Here is a 23,486-nt window from a genome sequence, read left to right as displayed (position 1 = left end):
TCCTTGTTTTGTTTTCCACCTTCAACTGTGTTTTTTTGGATCATCACTTTTTTCACCACCATCTGACCTAGGGTCAGCATCAACCACTGAACCAGATCCTGCATCTAAGAAAAAATTTAATTAGATATAATATAATTTCTTTGTAAATGAACATTTGAGTATTTATAATTGAACATTATACCTGTTCTAGGCAATCCTTCATTATCTGACCTAGTGTCAGCATCAAATTTTGAACCAGTTGCTGCGTCTAACAAAAAAATACAATTAATAATGAATATTTCTTGTTTGTAAATGAACATTTTACACTTTTTAATTGAACATTATACCAGTTCTAGAAAATTCTTCAATTCTTTGTTCTGAAGCTGCTGAAGTTTTACCCACATCCTTTTCTTCAGCTGTATTATAAATCATCATTTTGGAGATACACTAAGTTAATAGTATTTACACATAATAATTAGAAATGAACATTTCTACTTAAGTTTATGTACATTATTATTAAATATATGAACATATTACCATTTGTTGAAATTATTGGTTGTTCAATTATATCACCAAGTGTTGAAAAGGTGGGCCCTGTTTCTGTTTAGGACAATTTAGACCACAAATTTAGAATTTTTCATATAAAAATTAGGATATATAGTCTCTTTTAGTTAGAATTTACCAATGGCTGGAGAAGGTGGAGTCAACCCCAAGCTGAAAGCTTTTCTGATGTCATATTCTTGTTCTTTTTCCTTTCCCTTTTTGGTTAATTTCTTCCCAGTCATTTGCTTCTCAGTTGTTTGCTTTTCAGACCCTTGCATCAGATTCTTCTCAGCTTGTGCAAGTGCATTTAGGAAATCCTCACTGCCAAAGAATTCTTCATCTTGGCTTAGAATTGATGGTTCCCTAGCTACCACCTTTCCTAAAACTTCATCAACTTTTTTCACCAAGTCATTTCCAGGGAAGATATCCTTTGCCTTCACCAATTTTGAAGAAAGCTTTGACAGGTTTGAACAAGTTGTTTTTACCAGGGAAACAAAATCATCCATAAAAACCTATATGAATGAATATTAAAAATTATGCAGTTGAACATTTCAGATTATACAAATGAACATTTATGTTAACAAAAGTGATCATTTTATAACCTTAGGACTTTCTTCAACTTCTGCAGCAATCCTTGGTAGAATTTTCCCTCTCCCAAATCCCAATTCTAATTCAATCTTCAACCTCTCAAGAACCATGTCTCTATTCCATGCAGATATGATAGGAATTTTTCTTGGAGGCCTTTTGTCTAACCTCTGAACTCTATCAAAATAGAACAACTACAAGAAAAAAGAAAACATGGAACAGAACATAAACAATAAAAAAAAGTGCATTTATTTAAATTTAAATGAACATTTTGTATCTAAGAATATACCATCAGAAATTGAAGAGGACCTTTGTAGAACCCCTTGCCTTGCTGCTTTCTCCAATCAACATGACATTTGATAAGTGAGTCATATACAAACTGACACCAGTTCAAATTTTTTATGTTTTCTTTGTCCATCATAGAATAAAGAAATTTGAAATGGCATTGATTGTTTGATACACATTTCATCAAGCAGTTCACAGCCACTGCTAAAAAGTTAGTAATGAAATGTTCACTTGGTGGTCTGTTGTTTGTGAATTTATCATTTATGTATCCATTCACAATCTGCAAACAAAATGAACAAAACATTTATACTTTTGATCATTTAATGTATTTAAAATGAACATTTAAAACTGATCATACCTGACTCACTGATGGAGTTTTTCCTGACCATGATTTTCTCCATTTCTTCAGAAATTCTGCATACTCCTCACTAATTTTATCAGACTTTGGCTCAACAATTGGAATTTCTCCTGTAGGCAAGCCATAAACTACCCTAACATCCTCTACCTCAATTTCTATTTTTTCATTCTTTGGTAGTTCAAAACACTGGCTATTTTCTTCAAAACTTCCCAATAACCAGTTACAGAACTTTTGATCAAGTTGAGGTAAACTAATGTCAAGAAGTGATCCTAACCCTATATCAACAACTTGTTGTTTTTGGGTAGGTGTCATCTTTTTTATCCATGCAATGAACTTCACATGTCCTCCTCTCTTTGAAGATTTCTCTTCCTCAAATTCATCTTCCTGAATTTCCTCAACTTCATCAGTTTCTATTGCTTGAACCATTTCAGTTTTCATTTTCTTTTTTCTCCTACCTTCAATCTTTCCTTCATCATACAGTACCATCTTTTGCTCCTCCTTTTCAACCTTTGCCTTCACTGAATTCCCTTTCTTTGCCTGTTTCTTCCTTGGCTTTACTTCATCCTCTTCCTCCTCTTCCTCCACCTCATAATCATCCTCACTGACAGGCTCTTCTTCTGCTCTATAAACTGACTCTTCACTATCATCATCACTGTCAGTAGAACTTTCATCAGTAGGATCTTGAGAGGGTTCATCTGATGGTACTTCTTGTATTTTTTTTCTCTTTCCAGCATTTCTCTTGGCAGGACTGACATCTGAAAATTAAATATATATAATTTTGTTTAAGTATTGAAAATGTACAGTAAGCAAATGATAAAATGAACAAAATTGTTTTCTCAAATGATCATTCTATATATAGAAATTGAACATTTATAATATATCATTATATACCTGCTTTTCTTTTGCCAGCAACCTTAGAAGTTTTCTTCACTTCTTCTAGAGTTTTCTTTTTCCCACCTATATATTGAAATTGAACATTAATGATATACCATCATAAATGATCATTCTATACATTAAGATTGAACATTTACCCTTTTTGCCTTGGTCTGGAGGATATTCAGCAGGAGCACCTGCCATTTTTTTTATTGGAGTAGGTGCTGGAGGTGGTGCATCAGCTTCCTTTTGAATAGGAAAATTCCTTGTAGACATTCTTCTCTTCTGTCCTATTTTTGCGGTTTCTTTAGCAGGTTCAACATCCTTCTTCAGGCTTCCCTTTTCAGATTCATCTAACAGAACATCTATTGTTTTTAAAAAAAATTTATGTTAGTATATTTGAAAGTGTAATATTTATTGTGTAACAGAAAAGTATTATGATTACCTTGGCTCCTTGTAATTCTACCACTTGGCACAACAACAAGGCTTTTGTTTTTGTTTTTCCTTGCAACCATTTTGTATCTTGTTTTCATTTTGGTTGACTGATCACTTTTTTGTGATGATGGAGCTGTCTCCTCACTAAGTTTTGTGGAAACTTTATCATCATCTTGATCTAGAAGATAAGTTTCATCCTCAATTTGAACAAAATCAGGTGCAATTTGTGCTGCATATGAAATGATCAAATATAAAAGATTAAATAAACATTTATTAAATTGGATGACAAATGTTTACTATATACAATATAAATGAACATTTCAGGTAATGAATATGTACATTTTCCACTATTTACCTTTCGGATCTGTTGTCTTTGTAGACTCATCTTCCACTGTTTTCTCTTTAGGGATTTTCTCCTTTTCAGGCTCTTTTTTTCCCTCTTGTCCTTCTATGAAAATTTAATTAGTTAATATTTATATATTTTTTTTAATCTTATTGAACATTCAATATTATGTAGATCCAATATGAACATTTTATGTAATAAAAATGTACATTTATAAATTTTTACCTTCTACATTTGTTGTCTTTGGAAAGACATCTTCCACAGTTTTGTCTTTAGGGCTTTTCTCTTTTTCAGTCCCTTTTTTTCCTTCTTGTCCTTCTATTAAAATTTATTTAGTTAAAATTTAATTTTTTTAACCTTATTGAATATTTAATATTATGCTTTTCCAATATGAACATTTTTTGTAATAAAAATGTACATTTTAAAATTTTTACCTTTTTCCACAGTTTTCTCTTCTATTGGCCCTTTTTCTTTCTTTTTTGCTTCACCTTCAAAAGTAATAGTATTGTTAAAATTGATATTTATGACTATTAAACAAAAATATTCAATAAATATGATCATTTACCTTTCCTGATTTCCTTGCTTGCCTTTTCCATTCTTTTGAGATTTCTCATAATTCTGATTGTCGATTCTTTGTACTTTCTGTAAATGTATGATATTAACTTTGAAATATATTCATTAATTGATTAAATTAATTCAATTATTTAAATTTAAACATACTTTGGGTTTCTCTCTATGTTTAAATGTATTTCTTGCATCTTGTCCTTTAATGTTGTTATTCTTGAATCATCTTTGGGTTTTCTGATATTTCATTAAAAATATGTTTGAATTTACAATTTTGATTAGTAAATAAAAAAATGAACATATAACTTATATTACTATTGGTCATGAGCAAACTTTTTTGTACTGATTTTCAAATGAACATATAGTCTATCTAAATTGAACATTTAAGTTTTCTTACTTTTGGCCAAGACTATTCTTTACTGGATTGCTTTGCACTTTTGGTTGAACTTCTTCTTGCTTGCTGAAATCAATATTAAGAAATACTTTAAATAAAAAATGCACATAAATTGTACATAAAATATACTGTTATAAAAATGAACATTTATTTATATAAAATTGATCATTAGTATACCTTTCATCCCTACTCTCTTTGTCAGTTGTGTTATGTGTAGCAGACACACTCTTAGTTGTTGCATTAGTAGCAGGAATGTTCTCACTTTGTTCACTTAAAAAAAACAGAATTATTTTATATAATATGATATTAAAGTATGAACTAATTTATACAATGAAGAAGATAATTAGTTATTTTGTATAAAGCTTTTATACCTTATTGTTTGATTTGTCTCTGGTGGTCTTGATTTTGACATAACAAATTTCACTCGAACCTTTTTTTTTTCACTAAAATTTTAAGAATTACCTAATAAGTTTGGTATATATATACAATGTACAATAATTGAATGTAAAAACAATTATTTTATACATATAAACTTACTTGTTTAAAGTGTATCTTTCATAACTATTACCATATTCATTTTGTTCTATAACCTTCTTTAGAGTTAATGGTTCAGATTTCCCATCTCTAAATTGAAGCAAGTGTATCACTCTAAATGGCACATCACTACATTATAAATTAATTACATGACATTAGTTTGAATGCATATCACTGAAATGATTATTATCATATTTATATATGTGCATGATGATTTAATGAAATGTATATTTGTTATTTAAATCTCAATGAATACTCAAATGAACAAATATACATATATGATCATAATTATATCTATAAATGAACATTATGAGTATCAAATATGATCATATACAATGATGTTTCAATGAAATGTACTTTTGTTTTTAAATCTCAATAAATACTCATATGAACAAATATAAATATATGATCATAACTATATCTATAAATGAACATTATGAGTATCAAATATGATCATATACAAATAACATATTAAACAAAGATAAAACCAATTTTATCAAATACAACTAGCATATTAGACATGAACATAATATATTCTGTAAATGACTAATTACCTTGGTAGTGGAGACATTGTTAAATCCGTACCAATTGACTTGTCAATATCTTTTAAAAGTTCCGGATCTACAATTGGATCATTTTGGCGGTTTTTTTTTCAATTTGTCTACTCTTGACTGAAGAGGTACATCATCATCATCGTCTCTGTTTTATTTAATAAATTGTTAATGTTTTAGTTATTTTCAGTAAAATCTTAGAACAATTACTACAATCGCAAAAAATTTTAACAAAAATTAGGTTTTACAAATAAATTCGCTCTATAATTTTCATCGCAAGAATATGAACAAATTAGGTTTTACAAAAGTTAGAGTTCATACATTTCTTCAGAAATTTTCAACAAATTACTCGTCTCTGAAGTATTCTTCTCCAAAATCATACTACAATTGCAAAAAATTGAACAAAAATTAGGTTTCACACATAAAATCGCACTATAATTGTCATCGAAAAAAAATGAACAAAATTACTTACTCTTTAGATACATTTTGCTCCGATTTTGCAGTTTCTTCTTTCATGTTCTTCTCTGTAGTGGTTTTTTGCAAAATCGCACTACAATCGCAACAAAATGAACAAAATTAAGGTTTCACACATAAAATTGCACTACAATCTCAAAAAATGAACAAAACTAACGAAATTACTTACTCTTTTTTTTGTGATTGTTTAATTTCATCTCGAATATCAGACATTTGAAGCAATTATGAAGTGTTTTGAAGCAATTTTGCAATAATTTGAAGAGAATTTCGTTCCGATTCGACGGTGTTGATGAGAGAGAAATTCTAGAGAAATGAAGAAGATGGTTTTTAGAGAGAGAATAATTTGAAATGGATAGTTTTTTTTTTTTTAATAATATATATGTGGGGTAGGGGAAGTTATTTCTAATTTACTGTGGTTAGTGGGAGTGAGTGGGGGTAGTTACTGTAGTTTGTGGGGGTAGGGGAAAAACGCAAACGCTGCGTTTTGTAGGGGGTGTAGGTTATGGTACCTACACTAGGGTGTAGTGTATACTAATTAGGCCATACTTTCCTCAATATTCATCGGAATTGGGCTTATGATATATCGTTGGAAAGGTCTTTGCAATCCCCATCCAACTACACCACTATTGGACCCATATCATGGACCAAACAAACTGGATTGGCTGTTTTCTTAAAATAAAGTTTTCAAAATCAGGGAGAAGAGAAAAGAAATAAAACTTTCCGCAACACTAGACCTTTCCACACTTTCGTTTCATTCGATTATGATTCGACGGGAAAGGCACTCATCACCGGGTTTGGTTTTGGGGAGACACAAATGGATGTCTAAAAAGTGTTATACTTTTTTTTTTTTTTTTTTTTTTTTGGTAAAAAACTAGATTAAAATATTATATACAATTCCCAACCAAATCCACTACTACTTTTTTTTATTTTTTATTACGTAGTATATATTTCCTCTTACTACGTATATTTATTATTTTTCAATAAACTATTAACCTCACTATATTCTTTTACAATTTTTTAATACTCCAACTACCCCATTTACCTCTTATTTTACTTAAGTCAATTAAATCGTTTAAAACTATATGCCGGTCAAAATGTAACATTAAAAAAAACACGGAGGGAGTAATTAACATCGAAGTGGATGTGCCGGAGTGGTTATGGGGCATGACTAGAAATTATGTGGGCTTTGCCCGCGCAGGTTCTAATCCTTCCGTCTCAACTAATTTATAAATACCCAACTAACAACTTCATTTTTAACAAATTCTCATTTCTTGAATTTCACATTTTATCTTTTTTCTTTCTTCAGTTCTTAGTTCTTTCAGGTAGTTCTTGATTGTTCCTATCAGGCTATCAAATATGGGGTTCAGTCGTACTACACATCGAGTAAAAAATCGTATAAAAGATTATTTCAACAATAAAACCATTTTTGATCTATACGATTTTATACATTTTCTCCAAAAACATTCAGAGGTTGCTCGAGAAAGAGAGCTGCGGAAGAGAATTATAGACGATACGGTGAAAGAAGAACTCAAAAATTTCCAGAGTCTGATGTTGCAAGAAAGGAACGCTTATTTGAAGTTTGAGAAGAAGTGCAGTACAACAATGTCATTCAACAACAGAGAAACTGAGGTCTTGGAAATTCAAGAATGTGAAGGCTATAAAAGGTCTGAATCATCGAGGTATTAACCCAGAAGTGGAGTAAATTTGATTGGTATTTTATAGGGTCTAGTTAGAGAGTCAGATAGTCGATCTAATTATGTTAGTCAATTAGTTGTGTTGGTCAGTTGTTTCATCAAGAACCAAATTTAGTGCATTCAGAACTTGATTATGGTATGATAGTTTGATTTCTTGTATGATTGGTTATGGCGATATTATACCAAATTTCTTGACTCGAAATCTTGGTTATGGCGAAATTTAACCACATTTTTAGGTATAATACAGACTTGATTATATTTTTTTTATAAAATGTAATTATAATATCAGTATATAACACTGTATGGCTTTGCATGTCTCATAATTATTTGTTAAGAATATATAACCCTACTTCTTTCGTTATTTTATTGCAGTATTTTGCTCGCTTTTGCATAATCTAATTGCTCCAATTTGATAATGTTTGACGAATTATAAAATTATAATTGCGTGAAATATTGTTAGATTCATTTCAATACATATTCTTAACAAATAAATGATTTTAATCAATAATTTATTACGAAGTATATATTAACATTTACAATTTTACACTGAATTGTGTATCAAAATGTTACTAATAATAAAGTGGATTAAGTATAAAATTATAAATAATCCGTACGAAGTTACCAAATCTAACTTTAACAATCACATGATGAACCTTTAAGCTAGATTTCCAAATGGTTTCAAAAAAAAAAAAAAGCTAGATTTCCAAATTAAGTGGACTTTAGTCTATGACTTAATTATTTAATAATGTGTCAGTCAATGAAATAAAAATTAGTTCTACGTCACATGGATCTATATATACTCTATAGTTCTGTACCAAATCATATTACATATGCCTCCTAAAAAATGACAAATTTGTTAACTTTTGTACAATAATTATTGATTTATTAGGGCTTGTATTAAGATTTCAACGAACTATAATGGTACGGTGCAAACATCATTTACCGTAGCTATCAATTTGGGTCCAATAATAGCTTACTATATAATATATATTATCAAAAAAATAAAAATAAAAAAAGGTTGTAAATTTCCTATGCTTTACCGTTTAAATAAATACTGTAATTGATTATAAACATATCTACGAGTAACTTTGTATTTTATCTTCCTATTTGCTGCAATAATAGAAACCAATCTAACTTTGTACATACGTTGATACGTAACAAATTAATAAAAGTTTGATTCTATGGCCTATGGGGTGAGCATATACTAATTAAGTTCTTGAATGTATTACATTGTTTGTCTAATATTTAGACTCATGGATGATTAATGTTTGCCGGTTAAACTTAATGAAGACGCGCAGTTTAATTATTATGAGTTTGATCAAGTTATATATAGGTCAAACCACAATGACATGCGTTAGATTCTATTTCCAATTAACTTGATAGCGGTATATCTAATCTACTAGTATTAAGTTTTTTTTTTTTTTCATATGAGGGACATATTACGGTTAGAATAGTTTTATTATTGTTAAGTTAATTGTTAAACATGAATTGAACATTAGTAGCCAATACAATACCAAAAAAATATTAATCGTAATATTAAGATAATGACATATGTATAATAGGTTATAAGTTCATTGTCGGAGTCTTTTATAACGCTCTAACTCGTTCAGACATCGGACCCAAAAAAAACTTACTACATTAGGATGATATGATGCCTGATGTAAAATCTAACCACCTAAAAATAGAGGAGACTGGACAAATCCCTACCGCAACGTTTAAATGTTGAAAGTAAAGCAAACTTTAAATAAGATAGACCCAATTTTATGGAGAGAGAAGAATTGTAAGAGAGAGAAAATTATGGAGAACAACCTGCAACAATCATCAATTTATGCAGTAATTCAACCCAATAGGCCCACATTCTTTATATATATATCCTTTTTTAAAAAATAAAAAGGATGATTTTAATTTTTAAATTAAACGCTAAAAATGGCAAACTTTGTAAAAAAAATTATTTAAACTCTCGAGTATTGGACTATTGGTGGGAAAATAAATTAAGGAAAAATTGACGATACAATCTCAACTATGGCCGAACTTCTTTTAAATGTTTCAGCTTTCGATTAATTTAGGATAGTTTCTCAAATCAGCCCCTAAATGAGTTTTTAATTGACTGGTTAATAATTAATAGTGTACGTGTCGTGTTTTCTTTAGGATAAGCTAAAAATAAATAAATAATCTTCCACTACTCTAAACACCTATCCCTTCCCTTTAAGACCTATTCTCTTCACGACTTCACCTAGTCATAATAAGCCACAAACTGGTTACCATCATGAGTTGATCGATAATTGAGATCTTTGTAAGAATAATGTCAATAACTAAGATTAAAAGCGTCAATTTTTCCAAAAATTAATTCAACAACAAAAATATGAAAAGTACTAACTAAATCACAAATATAAAGTCACATTACAAAATCTTTAAGAACTATAACTTCGCTAATGATGCATTTGATGAGAACATGATATTGACACTAGGTTTTCGAGTAGATAAATGAAAAAGCATAGATAAATATCGAAAATAAAAATGCAAGTATTAAAAACAGCTTATATTTTTTTTGAAAAAAAAAAAAAACAGCTTATATCATTAGGCACACAACACACGTTGACATAACATTACTTTTATGAATATAATTGGATCGCCAAAATCTATGCGTAAAACATTTTATTAGTTAGGTCAAAATTGCATTTGACCTTGAGGCTTGAATTAATGATAGGAGACATTTTTGTAATACCAATTTCGGTTTATTGCTGTCTTTGTGCCTAATCCCAGTTCCCAATCCAAAAAATATACCGTGCGAAGTACTAATCTGTTTTCAATTGAATCCTGAGTTGCAAATTTAACAAACACATAAGAGGAAAAAAATAAGGGACTATTAATCAGCACGGATTACTATTTAAAATACTTTCAAGATCTCAGATCGATTAATAGAGAAAACATCAAACAGTCGAATAGAAAATGACAAGAAAATATATTAAGTCACGAATTATTGAATTATGGACATGCCATTAACTAGCTGTAAAGAATTATCCAGCCAACTAACAGGAATAGCTGGTTTGGTAAAATTTTGTAATTCGCGGGGTAAGAAGCATTCTAGCAAAAGTCGTCATATATCCCCAAATAGCCCTCTGATCAAGATCAACTAAGGGTACTAACTCTGATCTACTACACTATCAAACACATCCGCAAAAGAGCAAACAATTTCATGAGTTCTTTGCCCATAACACACGACGTTGAAAACACTAATAGTTCTCCAAAGGCTGAAGCTGTTTCTCATCAGCAAATAAGAAGTCCCTGATTAACCAGAGGTATCTGAAAACTGCATCCTGGTTATGAATTGAAAGGGACAATACATAGACAAAATCAAATCAAACATTCCACAGATAATAATTAAAATTGTGTATGTACATAAGTTTCAAGGATGGTTGCGTGAAGGGGGCAGAAGAGTGAAGATTCTAATGTTGAGCTGAGATACGAGCCTATATCCAGAAGTCATAACTCTTATCACATTGCGTACTTTCTTTTGTTTATTCACATGCCCGAAATGTAATCTCAGAATTCGAGCTTGCGTTTTTCCATCTTTAGTGAGACACTAATCTGGGCATACTGATCTTAGGAATTCCACAAAAGACTGTACTGGATAAACTGTGTTCCAAAAGGTAATCCTCCAAAACATCACTGACCCATATTTCCCAAAAGTCGCTCCACAGCAGCATTAACATTACCACGAGTAGCTTGCAAAGCCCTTATGTTCTCTTGTGCATCGAAAAAACCCATCTCTTGAAGCTGTGTCAACTGAGTTGCATAAAGCTCTTCAGGTGGTACTGCCAAATTAACAGAGACAAAACAGTAAGAAGCTAATAATACTGATGAGAAAAGCTTTCTCAACATTTGATTTAAGAGGAGAAAGAACCCAAACCATTTGAATTCTCTGGGGTGGTTAAACCGCCAGCACCAAGACCACCAAACATGCTCATCAGCATCTCCAGACCCATATCTCTATTTGCATTTCCTGATATTTGCAATTTGCATGAAGATTTTTAGATTAAACTAAAAAAAAAAAAAAACAAGAAAGACGAGATCACAATGAACAAGAGCCACAATTTACCTGCAGCGCCAGCATTTGGTGATTGATCTCTGTATGAAAAACAAGACAAAGAAAAATGTAGTTACAAATTGGAATATCTAAATACATAAACTTTATACATAGCACAGTGGACACCCAATTCCCCTCCCTAATCCCCAAGAGCACCATCCAATTACAGAGACAGGACCTAATTTCTCTCCTGCTATCTGTGGGATTACCCACTATAAAAAGCACAGGAACAACACAGAACAATTACAACATTAGGAACCTGATAAATCAATTTCACACTAATTGGTAAAGAAATGAATCCAGATCAATAAGCAGCAATTCTTAGTGCAGATCTCGCTAGTATCAGAGTTCAGAAAGCTAAAGAGCATAGTATAGTATCTATCTTATGTAAACTTGCTGACAAACGAATTGCACGAAAAATATTCAAAGGGAAGATGATAAGGAGGGGTGAAATTGAGGGATTTTAAAATTTTAGGACCAAGAAACAAAATTGGACAACATTTGTGGAATCCGGAGTCAAAGACCTACAGAGTACAAACCACAATAATATATATACAAAGATCAACGATAATTCACAATCCCGAGAAAACTTTATCTATTAGCTATACAGGAATTGTCATAGGTGGACAGCAAAAGCTAAAATGAGGAAAGAAAAGATTAAGATCCCTAGTAAGTAGAAAATAGGACACTTCAGTTTCAGCATCCCCAAAAGGAGGCATAACCAAACTTACTGGTTTGTTTGAGGACGGTTCATTCCTGATAGAAGTGACTGCTGCATAGCTAGCATTTGCTGCATAAAAAGAAAGACTCAGTCCACAGATATCAAACCACAGAGCTTAATAAAGACGCAACATCCAATAAGCAAATGACAGAACTAAATTTTACACAAGATTCACAGATCTAATCCGGATAATCTCACAATAAAGGGGAGGGGTTATTGTATAGACAGTCCTTTATCTTTGTTATTTTTATTGTAAAGTTGACTGAATTTAGTTCATACAATTGCATACTACATAAAAAACCAAAGGAGTTTATAATCCCCTCCGTCTCCCCCACCAATCACCATGTATATAGGCCAACATCTCTCCATCCCCTACCTCGACCCAAGCACAGACACCCATCACATTCAGCAGTGCCCTAATTATCCTCCACTAGCAACATCATCCTATTACAGCCAGCAATGCCTACACCACCCAAAGCATTGGGACTTTCTGGCATCACTACTTTCTCACCTCACCAACCAACTTTGCAGTACCAACTATCGCATAATGAATTGCCTGGAGGATCCAGATCAGAAACTCCAGTCAATCTGACCATTACATATTGGCCATCAACTCTACTGCTTGTGTTGTTTCCATAGAATACAACAAAGCCTAAGACCCGAAATGATTTGGGGTCGGCTAACATGAACCGTCTTAAAGAACTGTCAGCAAAGAAATGGGGCATACCAAACAAACTCATTAAATAAAAGCGGACAATATGTGTAAAGTGAGAACCAAAAGAGGGTGTACTAACAACTTTCAAGAGAGTTTATAAAAAAGTGGTATGGGGATGCTAAACAGAGGATAAACATGCAAGTAAAAACACATACAGGTTAGATAAGAGTTTGCAAAACACAATGAGTCAAGATTAAATAAATAATTTAACATATAAAAAGGTATTTAATTTATATATTTTGACAAAAATCCTTTAAAACCTATGTTGCTCGGACTCTTTCATTTACCTCACGTGTCCGTGTCGACACGACTCGTGTCGGACACCGACACCGACACTTGGATACTTCATTTTTAACTAAAAACACAACTTTTTTCAAGAAAATGGGCGAGTCCGATGCTTCGACACCCGTGTCTAATTTGACACTTCATCCGAGTCCAAGTAACATAGTTTAAAACCACTATCTGAAATTCTACGTCTTCACTAGAGCTATAAAGAGCATAAATTATAAAACAAGGAGTAAATCATTACCTGCATCATCTCAGGATTTGCCATCTGACGAAGAACATCAGAATTTTGCATCATTTCTCGCAGCTGAGGGTTTGAATCAGTCATAGCACGCAGCTGTGGACTCATATTAAGAATCTACAATCAACAGATGACAGTCAGAAATCTGATTAAAAGTTCATATTAAGAATCTACAGTACATAGATGATAGTTCAAATAATTACCTGATTCATATACTGTGGGTTGGATAGCATGCTTTGCATCATCTGTGAGATTGCTGGATTTTGCATCATCTGATTCATCATTGATGCATCTGGAAGTCCACCTCCACCAAGCATACGATCCAAATCTGGAAGGCTACCTAATCCACCAACAGGAGGTGACCTTGTATCTCCAGAAGGGTTTGTTCTAGGAGTACTGTTTGTCTGGGCGCCTCCTAGAAAATACAAAAAGGGCATATAGTCAGAATGATAATGCAAATCATTGTGAAGGCATAAATAACACTGTAACAGAAACCTGAACAATAAAAACTTTAGAATAAATACCCTCTTATCCTGAAAAATTAACATAAAGAGTAGACTTTCTGCAAAGGTGTATGATGTCCCCTTTCCCAACTTACAAAGATTGATATGCAAATGGTTCAACTAATAGAAAAAGTCTATTAGAAAAATCATGTCATTCACTAATATACAAAGGATCAGGACAATGCAAAATTCAGTTTGGACAAGGAGAAATCTTTCGATGCATCCATAAATAACCAATAAATACAAGGAAACAAGTCAGAGGAAAAGAACACTTGGATAAACTCACCTGCAGCACTATTCCAGGGGTTTGGAAGTGGATTAGTATTCGGAGCTCCAGTTTCAGATCCAGTTGTTGATGGGTTATTAGAACCATCTCTCTGTTGTCCACCACCAGCAGCCTGATTTCCCAAAAGAGCAGCAAATGGGTTAGCACTCGGATTAGTTCCTGCATCCCCAGCCATAGTGGTGGCATTCAGAAATGGTTCTTGGACATTCTCATACATGCGTCTGAGCATGTTAAAACCTTCAGGAGAGGATTCAATGTTGCTCATAGCTCGGTCAGTGTTCCGCATCATCTCACGCATGAGCTCAGGATTCCTTGCAGTTTCTAAGGTCTGCCTGAGAATACTAGGGTCATTCAATATATGAGCCAGCTCTGGATTCCGATCAATGATGTCGCGCATCTGAGGATTGCTCATAATCAGATTTCGCATAAGATCTGGATTATTCATCAGACCCTGAATGGCAGGCATGTTCATTATTTCTCTCATCATATTTGGGTTCTGGGTAAGTTGTTGCTGCATTTGTTCAAAATCTGGAAGTCCAGCTCCTAGTAAACCAGGAGGAGGCGCACCAGTTCCACCCAGACCAAGTCCAGAAAATAAGGATGCCCCAAGACCAGCACTTCCTAAACCTCCACTTTCTGTTGGACCAGCAGCAGGAGCAGAAACCGGGGTAGTGTCAGAAGCAGCAGAATTCGTAGTTCCGGAAGGAGCAGTCGATGCAGATGCAGCAAAACCACGAACCATATGGATGGTATGATCTGCTTGCAAACCTTCAAGGAAAACGTAAAAGAGGAGATCATTTTCAAGTACATAAACAAATACAAGGCTTTAGAAATAGCTCTTGATAACTTATAAGGTATATCACGGATTTTTAAGTAAAACAGGGAAAAAGGCAATTATAAATCTAACAAAATTGCAGCAAAAACATTATACAGTACAAATAGAAACAAATTACCACAAAATCTAATGGTGTAACTTAGTACAAGAGGGAAAAAGAAGTTAAGTATTGAAATTGGACCACAAATCCCACAATGCTTAGTTTGAAAATGTAAAATTTTGAAGACCAAAACAAGATAAGGACTTGGGTGGATAGCAACATCTGAAATCAGTCAAGAAAACCTTACAAAAATGAAACAAAAAGGTTCAAAAATAGAAACAATAGTGTACAAAACACGAGGTGAAGAAAAAAAAAAAAAAAAAAGATAGAAAGGACCTCCCCGCCCAAGTACAGCTGAAGAAGTATGCATAGCCTTGACCTACCACTTTAAAACCCCTAACAAGTTCTCTTCAACCATCACAGGTTTAATACAGAAAAATACTTCTAGAAAAAGTGATGCTAAAATAGTAGTCTTCAGAATTTCAAAATGGGGAAAAAAAAAAAAAATTGAAGCATGCACCGTGCAACGATCAAACACAAAAATAAGAGCAGAAGATCTAATAATAAACATCTTCAAAACTACTGAAGACAAAAATCTAGCTTGTGGGATAGAGTTCTCGACTCCTAATGACCATAACCATACAAATCTGTGGCTTTCTATGCTACTCATAATTTCATAAATGGTAAATCTCCACAGCAAAAATATAAAGAAGCAAAAGCAAGTCAACATTATCGCAACCATTTCGTTTGTGGTGTTCACATAACCTGATAACCATCATCACTGTGAGTCTGTGAGGCTGCATTCTAGAAAAAAGTATAAATTCCATCTCCTTAGAAAGATCGGAATAACACATTAACTTGTCTCCACTAACATCAAGAAAAAAGAGTCATTCATCAGCTCCAACCCTCCACAACAAAACCCTTCCTCTATCCTATTAATAAGTTGACAACTTGACGTGAATCACAAAATTGGAAACCACATTTAAAAAAAAAAAAAAAAGGTATCACTGGAACATTCAGGCTCCAATGATTCAAAATTCTGAACAAATCATATCTAGTAGCTACAACCATGTCTCAGTCAAATTCTACAAAGGAACTGACATAGATGAAAGGAAAAGCTGCAAACTTTTTGAAAATAAAATCAACAAGTGATGAGATTAATGAGCCATCTGTAAAGATAGTTTTCCTTAAGAAAGATTGATTGATTGAGGCTTATGGGATAGCCGACCCCACTTATGGAATTAAGGCTTTGATTGATTGATTGAAAAATACATTGTAAAATATTTTCTTAAGATTGTAATTACACTACTTCACAACGGAGAAACTCAAGATAAATCCATTTTGAGCCAACCTAAAGATTTTGTTAAGAATTCGATAGAGTCCAGATTCGGTCAAAATCTTTAGAAAAATTAAAGCAATGCATAGAAATTATGTATCATGAAGTGATGTGCAGACACTGAAATTCAACACATTAACTATCCCCGTTGATAATTGACAATGCTAGCATCTTGATTTTAGTTGAGCACATTAACAGTAAAATGCTATCTCCAAGCTATGAAATAGAACACACAGGACAACTAGTAGTCCTATTTCTTCAGACTACAAAAAGCTTTCTCAAATACATATTCAATTGGCTTAGCTGCCAGCTCGTGAATCGCAAGTATATATCAAAGAACACTTGGAATTTTCTTGTTCACAAATTCGAACATCAAAAGCGTTAAGCCACAAAATGTTCGCTAAAACAATTATGAACGTTGCATGAATCATTGCCAAAAAAATACACAACCTTCGATACAAGGCACATCGTAGAGTCTAAATCACAGAACCTAGGCACATTAATAAGAACAATCCATATGATACCAAAATCAACAAGTTAATCGAAGGTTACAATGGATGCGAGGAAATGCAATGCCACACCAATAGTAACATATATACACATATGAGTTAATAAATTCGCATAATGCAGCCACAAATCAACTACGATATCAACACATCCTCCCAAAACTTCTTATTATAAACAGCAATCAGATCCAATTCATCCAAACAAATATATCCAAAAAAAACTCAAATTCCGCACGAAAATCAATTCCAATCCCAAATCAAATAATTTCTCAATCGAAACCAGCTCCAGCTAACATTCAAACAGATCTCTCATCACAAAATTTCACAAATTACCAAATAAATCAACATCGACCCAAAAACCAACAAATTCAACAAAAATCACAAAAAAAAAAGATAAAAATCGGCGAAAAAATCAACATACCATAGCTTTCTAGGGTTTGGTCATCTTTCAGAATCCGACCTTTGTAGATCAACCTCTGCTGCTCGGCAGGAACATCACAGTTTTGCGCAACAAGCGATTTGAAAGCGCCGACGTTGGAATCAAGCGTAGTTTTGACGGAAAATTTGGAGCCGTTGGAACATCGAATATTGACGGAAACTTCGCCGACGGTAACAGGAACGGCATCGCTGGAATCTCCTTCAGCTCCCATGGTTGTAGAAAAGGGGGAAAATTGATCGATCGATCGAAGAGAAGAAGAAAACCCTAACCCTAAAATACGAAGAAATAGGGGAATTTTGCGAAGACGAAGTTTTTATGTGAAGAAGGAGAAAGAATTGGTGTTGGTAATAATAGTAACGATGATTTTATTTTTATTTTATTGGTGTTTTAATTGATTTATTTAATAATAGTGTGTGAAAAAATAAATGAATCTTTAATTTAATAATTAATTAATTAAAATTAGAATAGTAGGAGAAGTAGTTTTCTATGGAAGTGTAGAATGAAAGAGAAAAAAGATGAGAGAGAAAGAGAGAATAAATATGGAGAGAGAAAAGGGAAAAAGAGGATATGTTTTGGGATTAATTTTGGGTTTCGAATGTTTTGAGTTGAGCTAGAATTGTGTTTCACCACCAATGAAAGCTTGCCACGTGTATATTTTGACATGCAAATCACTTTTTCTTATTTTCTTAAAAGATATAGTCTCTTGCTTTCAAAAAAAAAAAAAAAAAAAAAAAAAAGATATAGTCTCTTAAATAAAATGATAATAATTGAGAAATTTGTCAATAATTTTGAAAAAATTAGGAAATTCACTTATTTTGTAATAACACTTTGTGTTTGATTTTAATTAACTTTCGGATAAATAAATACGAGTAGATGATGTCTCTATAAAGTATAGGCTCTATTTATTACGGAGTATTAACCTTCGATGACTTATGTTACCACCTCAATTTCTCCATACCTTGCCCCAACCCCCAACTAACTGCCCTTTATTGATATTGATGGCCAAATAATATACATGTACAATATGGAGTTAATTCATGATTATTATCAAATTTCGTATATTTGATCTTTCAAGTTTTGGTTAGAGTTAACGAAAAATTAAAATAAAAAAAAATTTTGGTTTAACCATATTGCATTTGACGAGAATTAAAAATATGTATTTCGGAGTACTTTATTTTTATAGGATTGTGCGAAAAAAAAAAAAAAAAAAGTTAACTCAAAGAAAATTCAAGTAGTGAATTATGCCTAAATATCATAAATCCAAATTTAAGTGATTACTTCATATAATGGTATGATTGGTACCAAGTGAGACATTACATAGGGCCTGTGCTGATTAACTGAATTGAACTGAATATTTTATGAGAGAAGAAAATTAATAACTGAACTTATTGGAGCTAAACTGAACTGAAATGAAAATAAGCTAAAGAGAACAGGCTCACAATCCTTCTTTTAGTTTTTTATATTCATGTGTTTAAGTCATTTGGTTTTGGTGAATGTTTTACCGTGAGTTAGTAGTACACTAGAAAGTTAAGTGAACAAAAGAAACGCGAGCAAGAAGTTAATTGTTTGGGCCAAGTCCATTGTCCTAAGGCCATTGACCTGGAATTACAAAAATACCCCTCCATGATCCAGCAGCCCATCATTAGTCATTGCAAAGTATAGATTTACCCCTAATCTGTCTAACTAAGTATAACTTCTGCCACCTAAAAGTACAACTCTAAATAGCTCTCGAATATTTTTTTTTTTTTTTGGTGCTTAGAGAGCCACAAGGGCGGGTGATGAGAATCGATCCCAAGATCTCTTGGAACCGGGAGGGAACTTTTTCCTAATTCTCTCTTCTTCTCTCTCTAAAGTACTCTCTCTCTCTACTTTCTCTCTCTACAAAGTACAATAGCTGACTTAAGCATCTGAGGGGCTTTCCCGGGTCACACCCCCGAGGTAGTTTACTTTCTCTCTTTTGCAGGCCAACGAGCTATAAGACATCAAGGCGGAGTCGAAGGACACTTGGACATTCATTGGACTTAGCCTCTTAGACATCTTGATATTATTACCCTAAGTCCCTAACCCCGAGGAGTATTCTGTTTCCATAAACATTAATGTTTTATGCTTTGCATTTGTTTGCATTCATATATACGAATATATATGCTTTTACATTATAAAACTTCTTCTATCTATTATTTATGGCTGGTACAATATCACAAAAAAAAAATGATGTATGTCCACTATTAATTTAATAATGAGTTAGTGACTTACACTTAATAAGCTAGATTAGTTTTTGCCATACAAATAAGCTTACAAAGTCTACATAATAATCCGAATCTCTTAATGGAATCAATAATTTGATAATATGTTTGATGGCATGTTTTTTTTTTTTTTTTTTTTGAATTAACTATGAGGAAAGTAAGTTTAGATAGTAAAGAATGATTTATATATAGTTCAATTATATGCTAACACTTTTTAAAAAAAAAAATCTTGTTGATCAATCATGGAGTACTTGTAGCATATTAAATTATATGATCATTTTGTTTATTGCTTGCATACTTGCACAAAATTTAAGCATTAGCTAGCTGAAGACTGATGTATAATATACTCATGTCCTTTGTTAGTTGTTAGCTTAGCTTATGGGCGATATTGGAGATAATTGAGTGCGTATGATCAACCATAAACGCTAGACACATACATGTGATCAAGATTTTTCACGTTGAAGTGATATGTGTTTTAGAAAAAGTTTGTTTTATTGCAATACAAAATGATGGTATCATTAGATAGCTAGTAACAAACTAACAATGTACCATACATAATATATCCTACAATATGCAAATATAATGCATATACCCCCAATATTACGTATACATCAAGTCAAATATAATGAACCAAAATTACATGCATGCACAACTATTTAATCTTAAAATACAACAAACTAAAAGTAATATCAATAATGGATGGCTAGTTACATGTTGACATTCAATGTTTATGGTGATATCCACCATCATAACCACCTCCATATCCGGAACCATAACCAGAGCCATATCCGGAACCAGAACCATATCCAGAGCCACCATCATTGCCACCTCCTCCTCCACCACCACCACCGCCGCCACCCCCTCCTCCACCTCCCATACCACCACTGCTACTTCCATAGCCAGACCCACTACCACTACCATACCCTGAGCCATAGCCAGAGCCACCATGACCACCTCCCCCTCCTCCACCACCTCCTCTACCTCCCCCTCCACCACCACCACCACCTAGACCTCCACCAGACCCATATCCGGATCCATATCCAGACCCAGACCCATATCCAGACCCCGAACCCCCTCTACCTCCTCCTCCCCCTCCACCACCGCCTCCACCTCTACCACCACCTCCCCCACCTGCACTACCATATCCCTCACCATAGCCAGACCCTGATCCAGACCCATAACCGAATCCCTCATTTCCGCCACCACCACCTCCTCCTCTACCTCCTCCACCACCGCCTCCTCCTCCACCACTTACTCTAACCCCTCTCGGTACCCTAATTGCAACACATATCTCCACAAGAAGTAGAGCCACCAACATAGCCCCAATGACCTTAGAATTGGCCATTTCTTAAGACTTGATGATCACAACTTAATCAAGATCGTATCAACTAACTAGTGAACAAATGAGATAATGTATTATTTCTCTCTTAACTTCTTAGATGTTATCTATATCTCTAGACTGTATTAGTGATCATAACATAGATGTTTGTATTAAGAGATCAAGAATCACAAATGCTTGTGAACCAACATGTAAAAATGGAAGGTCTATATATAGGGTAAGGCAAAGATCTAGTACGTTCCAAAGATAGGTGGGGGTTTAATCATACAAGGACGTGTGTATGGGTCACGGTCATCATAACTTAGTGGTTTTGGTGGCATTGTTGTGGCGGTGGGTGATTGTTCATTTGCAACTATAGTGGCCTGCATTCTGTCTTCTTCTTCTTCTTTAATCATATACTTGTATATTGTAATGTTTTATAAAAAGTATATATTCTTGTCAATAAAGTTTCTTCCCACTATATTTTGACTTGCTTATCATACGGAAAAGAAACGACGCATGCATTCACATTTTTTCTATCTTATTATTGGTTGCAAACTTGCATTCACATTTTTTACGCAATCATTAATGCTTACATATTCGTACCTTTGCTAAATCATTTTGATAAACCATATATTATAAGTTTATAGCTAAGGGTTGGGGGGGGGGGGATTTAGATAGATTATAACACTACCTATAGTTAAACGCATGATCATATCGTCTAGTAATACAATTTATACATGCTCTTAGTTCGGTGAAATCAAGGGTGCGTGTTTACATTTCACTTTAAAAAATTTAAAAGTTTAGATAACATCTATTTAGAATTTTAGGTCTAATATCTTCCAATAAGTTTCAATTATGTAAATGTTTATTATCTTGCAATTTGGTAAATTTCAGTCATGGTCAATAATCAGGTTTAAGAATTTCAAAGGATTCACTGAAGATAGATAATGTGCCCCAATATCTCACTCTATGGTCGTTTGATATCATATACACCTGCTATGATAATAGATTAATAACTTGTGTATAGTTTAAAATAAAAAATAATAATAAAAAAAAAAGGTTGAGGTGTCCGTGGATTAAAATTTTATTACGCTTGATAAGATTTCACACATTTTAGTTTTAAAGAGGACTCGTAAATTATTCATTAATTTTAGACAATGTGAAGACGATGATAAGTAGACAACCATGAGACAGTAGTGCAAGTTAGGTGTTAGTGATTTCATTCGTTTGGTGCTTTCAATTCAAACATGACTTTGGTAAGAGTAGTCTTCAATCACTCAAATTACATGCAATTTGAACATCATGGCAAAGCACCGTACGTTTCAAAAATGAATTTGCATTGGTTTAATTAATGCGTTTTAGCGCTAAAGACCTCAAACATAGAGTTTCAAATAAAACATTATACTATAAATAAGGTACATATAAGGTTTGCTTACGAATTCATGCAATTTCATGTTCACCAATTTCAAGTTTCAACGTTAAGTTTGAAAGTGATTCTGCTCTTTAAATAATAAGGCTATTTTATTTCGCCTTGGTATATTTTACACTAGTCATAAACATATTTAGAAAATTAATACTACGTACATAGATAATGTTAAACTTTTTTATGAATCCGTACATAGATAATATTAGACATTACTATATTATCAAAGTGAGGAATAACTCAAATGGATAGAACTTTCCTCCCAATTCAACCATTTCGACACGTTTACAGACCACATAGAAAAGAAAAACCACTAAAAACTAGTAGCTCTACTATACGTCTCTACCAACCCATGATATTCTCTGTCAAACTTTCCCATTTAACTTTGGGTAGTGGAGATAAAATGTTGGGACTCATTTCTTTTGCATGAAAGCATAGCACGACAAGTGGCATTCATTTTTACTCGTTGATTTTATTATTTCTTGGGTTAATTTTTAAATGTGGGTTGACCTTACCATATATTGATAGCACGCTTGCTATCCAAAAAACGATCATATCATTGGGACTTCTATCACTTCATGGACACACTACCTAGCTACCATACAATTCACTATCAAAATTAAATAATAAATAAATTATTTAATTAATTATAAATAAATAATGCCTCCAATAAAACACATGCGCAACATCTCAACATCTAATTAATTTTTTTTATCATAATGCTTTTCCTTTTCTCCTTAACGAGGGGATTGAACTATAACAATTACTATCCACTATAATTTTCCTAGCTACTTACACATGTCTAATGCTTGTATAAAATCTATACGCGTAATGCTCTACGAATAATATAATCTATTTTCGAATTATTAGTATTTGATAGTTTGACATTGCAC

The 23,486-nt window shown here is 32.9% G+C and overlaps 3 protein-coding genes across 3 annotated transcripts; all 3 read right to left on the bottom strand.

Moving 5' to 3' along the window:
• Positions 1 to 8: 8 nt before the first annotated feature.
• Positions 9 to 6,509, bottom strand: LOC110736859. Its single transcript, XM_021917192.1, has 19 exons — positions 5,917 to 6,509; positions 5,448 to 5,825; positions 4,537 to 4,629; positions 4,363 to 4,425; positions 3,967 to 4,043; positions 3,836 to 3,889; positions 3,627 to 3,719; positions 3,414 to 3,506; positions 3,069 to 3,287; positions 2,782 to 2,988; positions 2,642 to 2,707; positions 1,751 to 2,505; positions 1,397 to 1,672; positions 1,125 to 1,301; positions 662 to 1,034; positions 517 to 579; positions 327 to 395; positions 182 to 241; positions 9 to 98 (listed from the first exon to the last, which is right to left on the bottom strand). Exons 2-19 carry the CDS (start codon positions 5,462 to 5,464, stop codon positions 22 to 24), a joined length of 2,832 nt encoding a protein of 943 aa, XP_021772884.1. The 5' UTR covers positions 5,465 to 5,825; positions 5,917 to 6,509; the 3' UTR covers positions 9 to 21.
• Positions 6,510 to 10,555: 4,046 nt separating this feature from the next.
• On the bottom strand, positions 10,556 to 17,817 carry LOC110738372 (ubiquitin domain-containing protein DSK2b-like). The gene is made up of 8 exons (XM_021918755.1): positions 17,589 to 17,817; positions 14,451 to 15,218; positions 13,865 to 14,076; positions 13,665 to 13,778; positions 12,431 to 12,489; positions 11,712 to 11,740; positions 11,523 to 11,615; positions 10,556 to 11,427 (listed from the first exon to the last, which is right to left on the bottom strand). Exons 1-8 carry the CDS (start codon positions 17,815 to 17,817, stop codon positions 11,279 to 11,281), a joined length of 1,653 nt encoding a protein of 550 aa, XP_021774447.1. The 3' UTR covers positions 10,556 to 11,278.
• A 2,501-nt stretch (positions 17,818 to 20,318) lies between these two features.
• Positions 20,319 to 21,388, bottom strand: LOC110738362 (putative glycine-rich cell wall structural protein 1). Its single transcript, XM_021918743.1, has one exon. It carries the CDS (start codon positions 21,192 to 21,194, stop codon positions 20,571 to 20,573), a length of 624 nt encoding a protein of 207 aa, XP_021774435.1. The 5' UTR covers positions 21,195 to 21,388; the 3' UTR covers positions 20,319 to 20,570.
• Positions 21,389 to 23,486: the final 2,098 nt, after the last annotated feature.

This window comes from Chenopodium quinoa, unplaced genomic scaffold (genome assembly GCF_001683475.1).
Source record: "Chenopodium quinoa cultivar QQ74 unplaced genomic scaffold, ASM168347v1, whole genome shotgun sequence".
NCBI classification, from domain to species: Eukaryota; Viridiplantae; Streptophyta; class Magnoliopsida; order Caryophyllales; family Amaranthaceae; genus Chenopodium; species Chenopodium quinoa.
Note: the sequence above shows the minus strand (reverse complement) of the source record. Positions and strands in the feature narration are given on the sequence as shown.

Excerpts from the sequence above, each read along its gene's own strand:
- LOC110736859 (XM_021917192.1), bottom strand. Across the intron at positions 2,506-2,641 it reads TGCTGGCAAAAGAAAAGCAG|ATGTCAGTCCTGCCAAGAGA; the intron begins GTATATAATGAT and ends TTTAATTTTCAG. Across the intron at positions 242-326 it reads TGAAGAATTTTCTAGAACTG|CAACTGGTTCAAAATTTGAT; the intron begins GTATAATGTTCA and ends TGTTAGACGCAG.
- LOC110738362 (XM_021918743.1), bottom strand. The coding sequence starts at position 21,194 with ATGGCCAATTCTAAGGTCATTGGGGCTATGTTGGTGGCTCTACTTCTT.
- LOC110738372 (XM_021918755.1), bottom strand. The coding sequence starts at position 17,817 with ATGGGAGCTGAAGGAGATTCCAGCGATGCCGTTCCTGTTACCGTCGGC. Across the intron at positions 13,779-13,864 it reads ACCCACAGTATATGAATCAG|ATTCTTAATATGAGTCCACA; the intron begins GTAATTATTTGA and ends TGTTGATTGTAG. Across the intron at positions 12,490-13,664 it reads CAAATCCTGAGATGATGCAG|CAAATGCTAGCTATGCAGCA; the intron begins GTAATGATTTAC and ends CTTTTTATGCAG.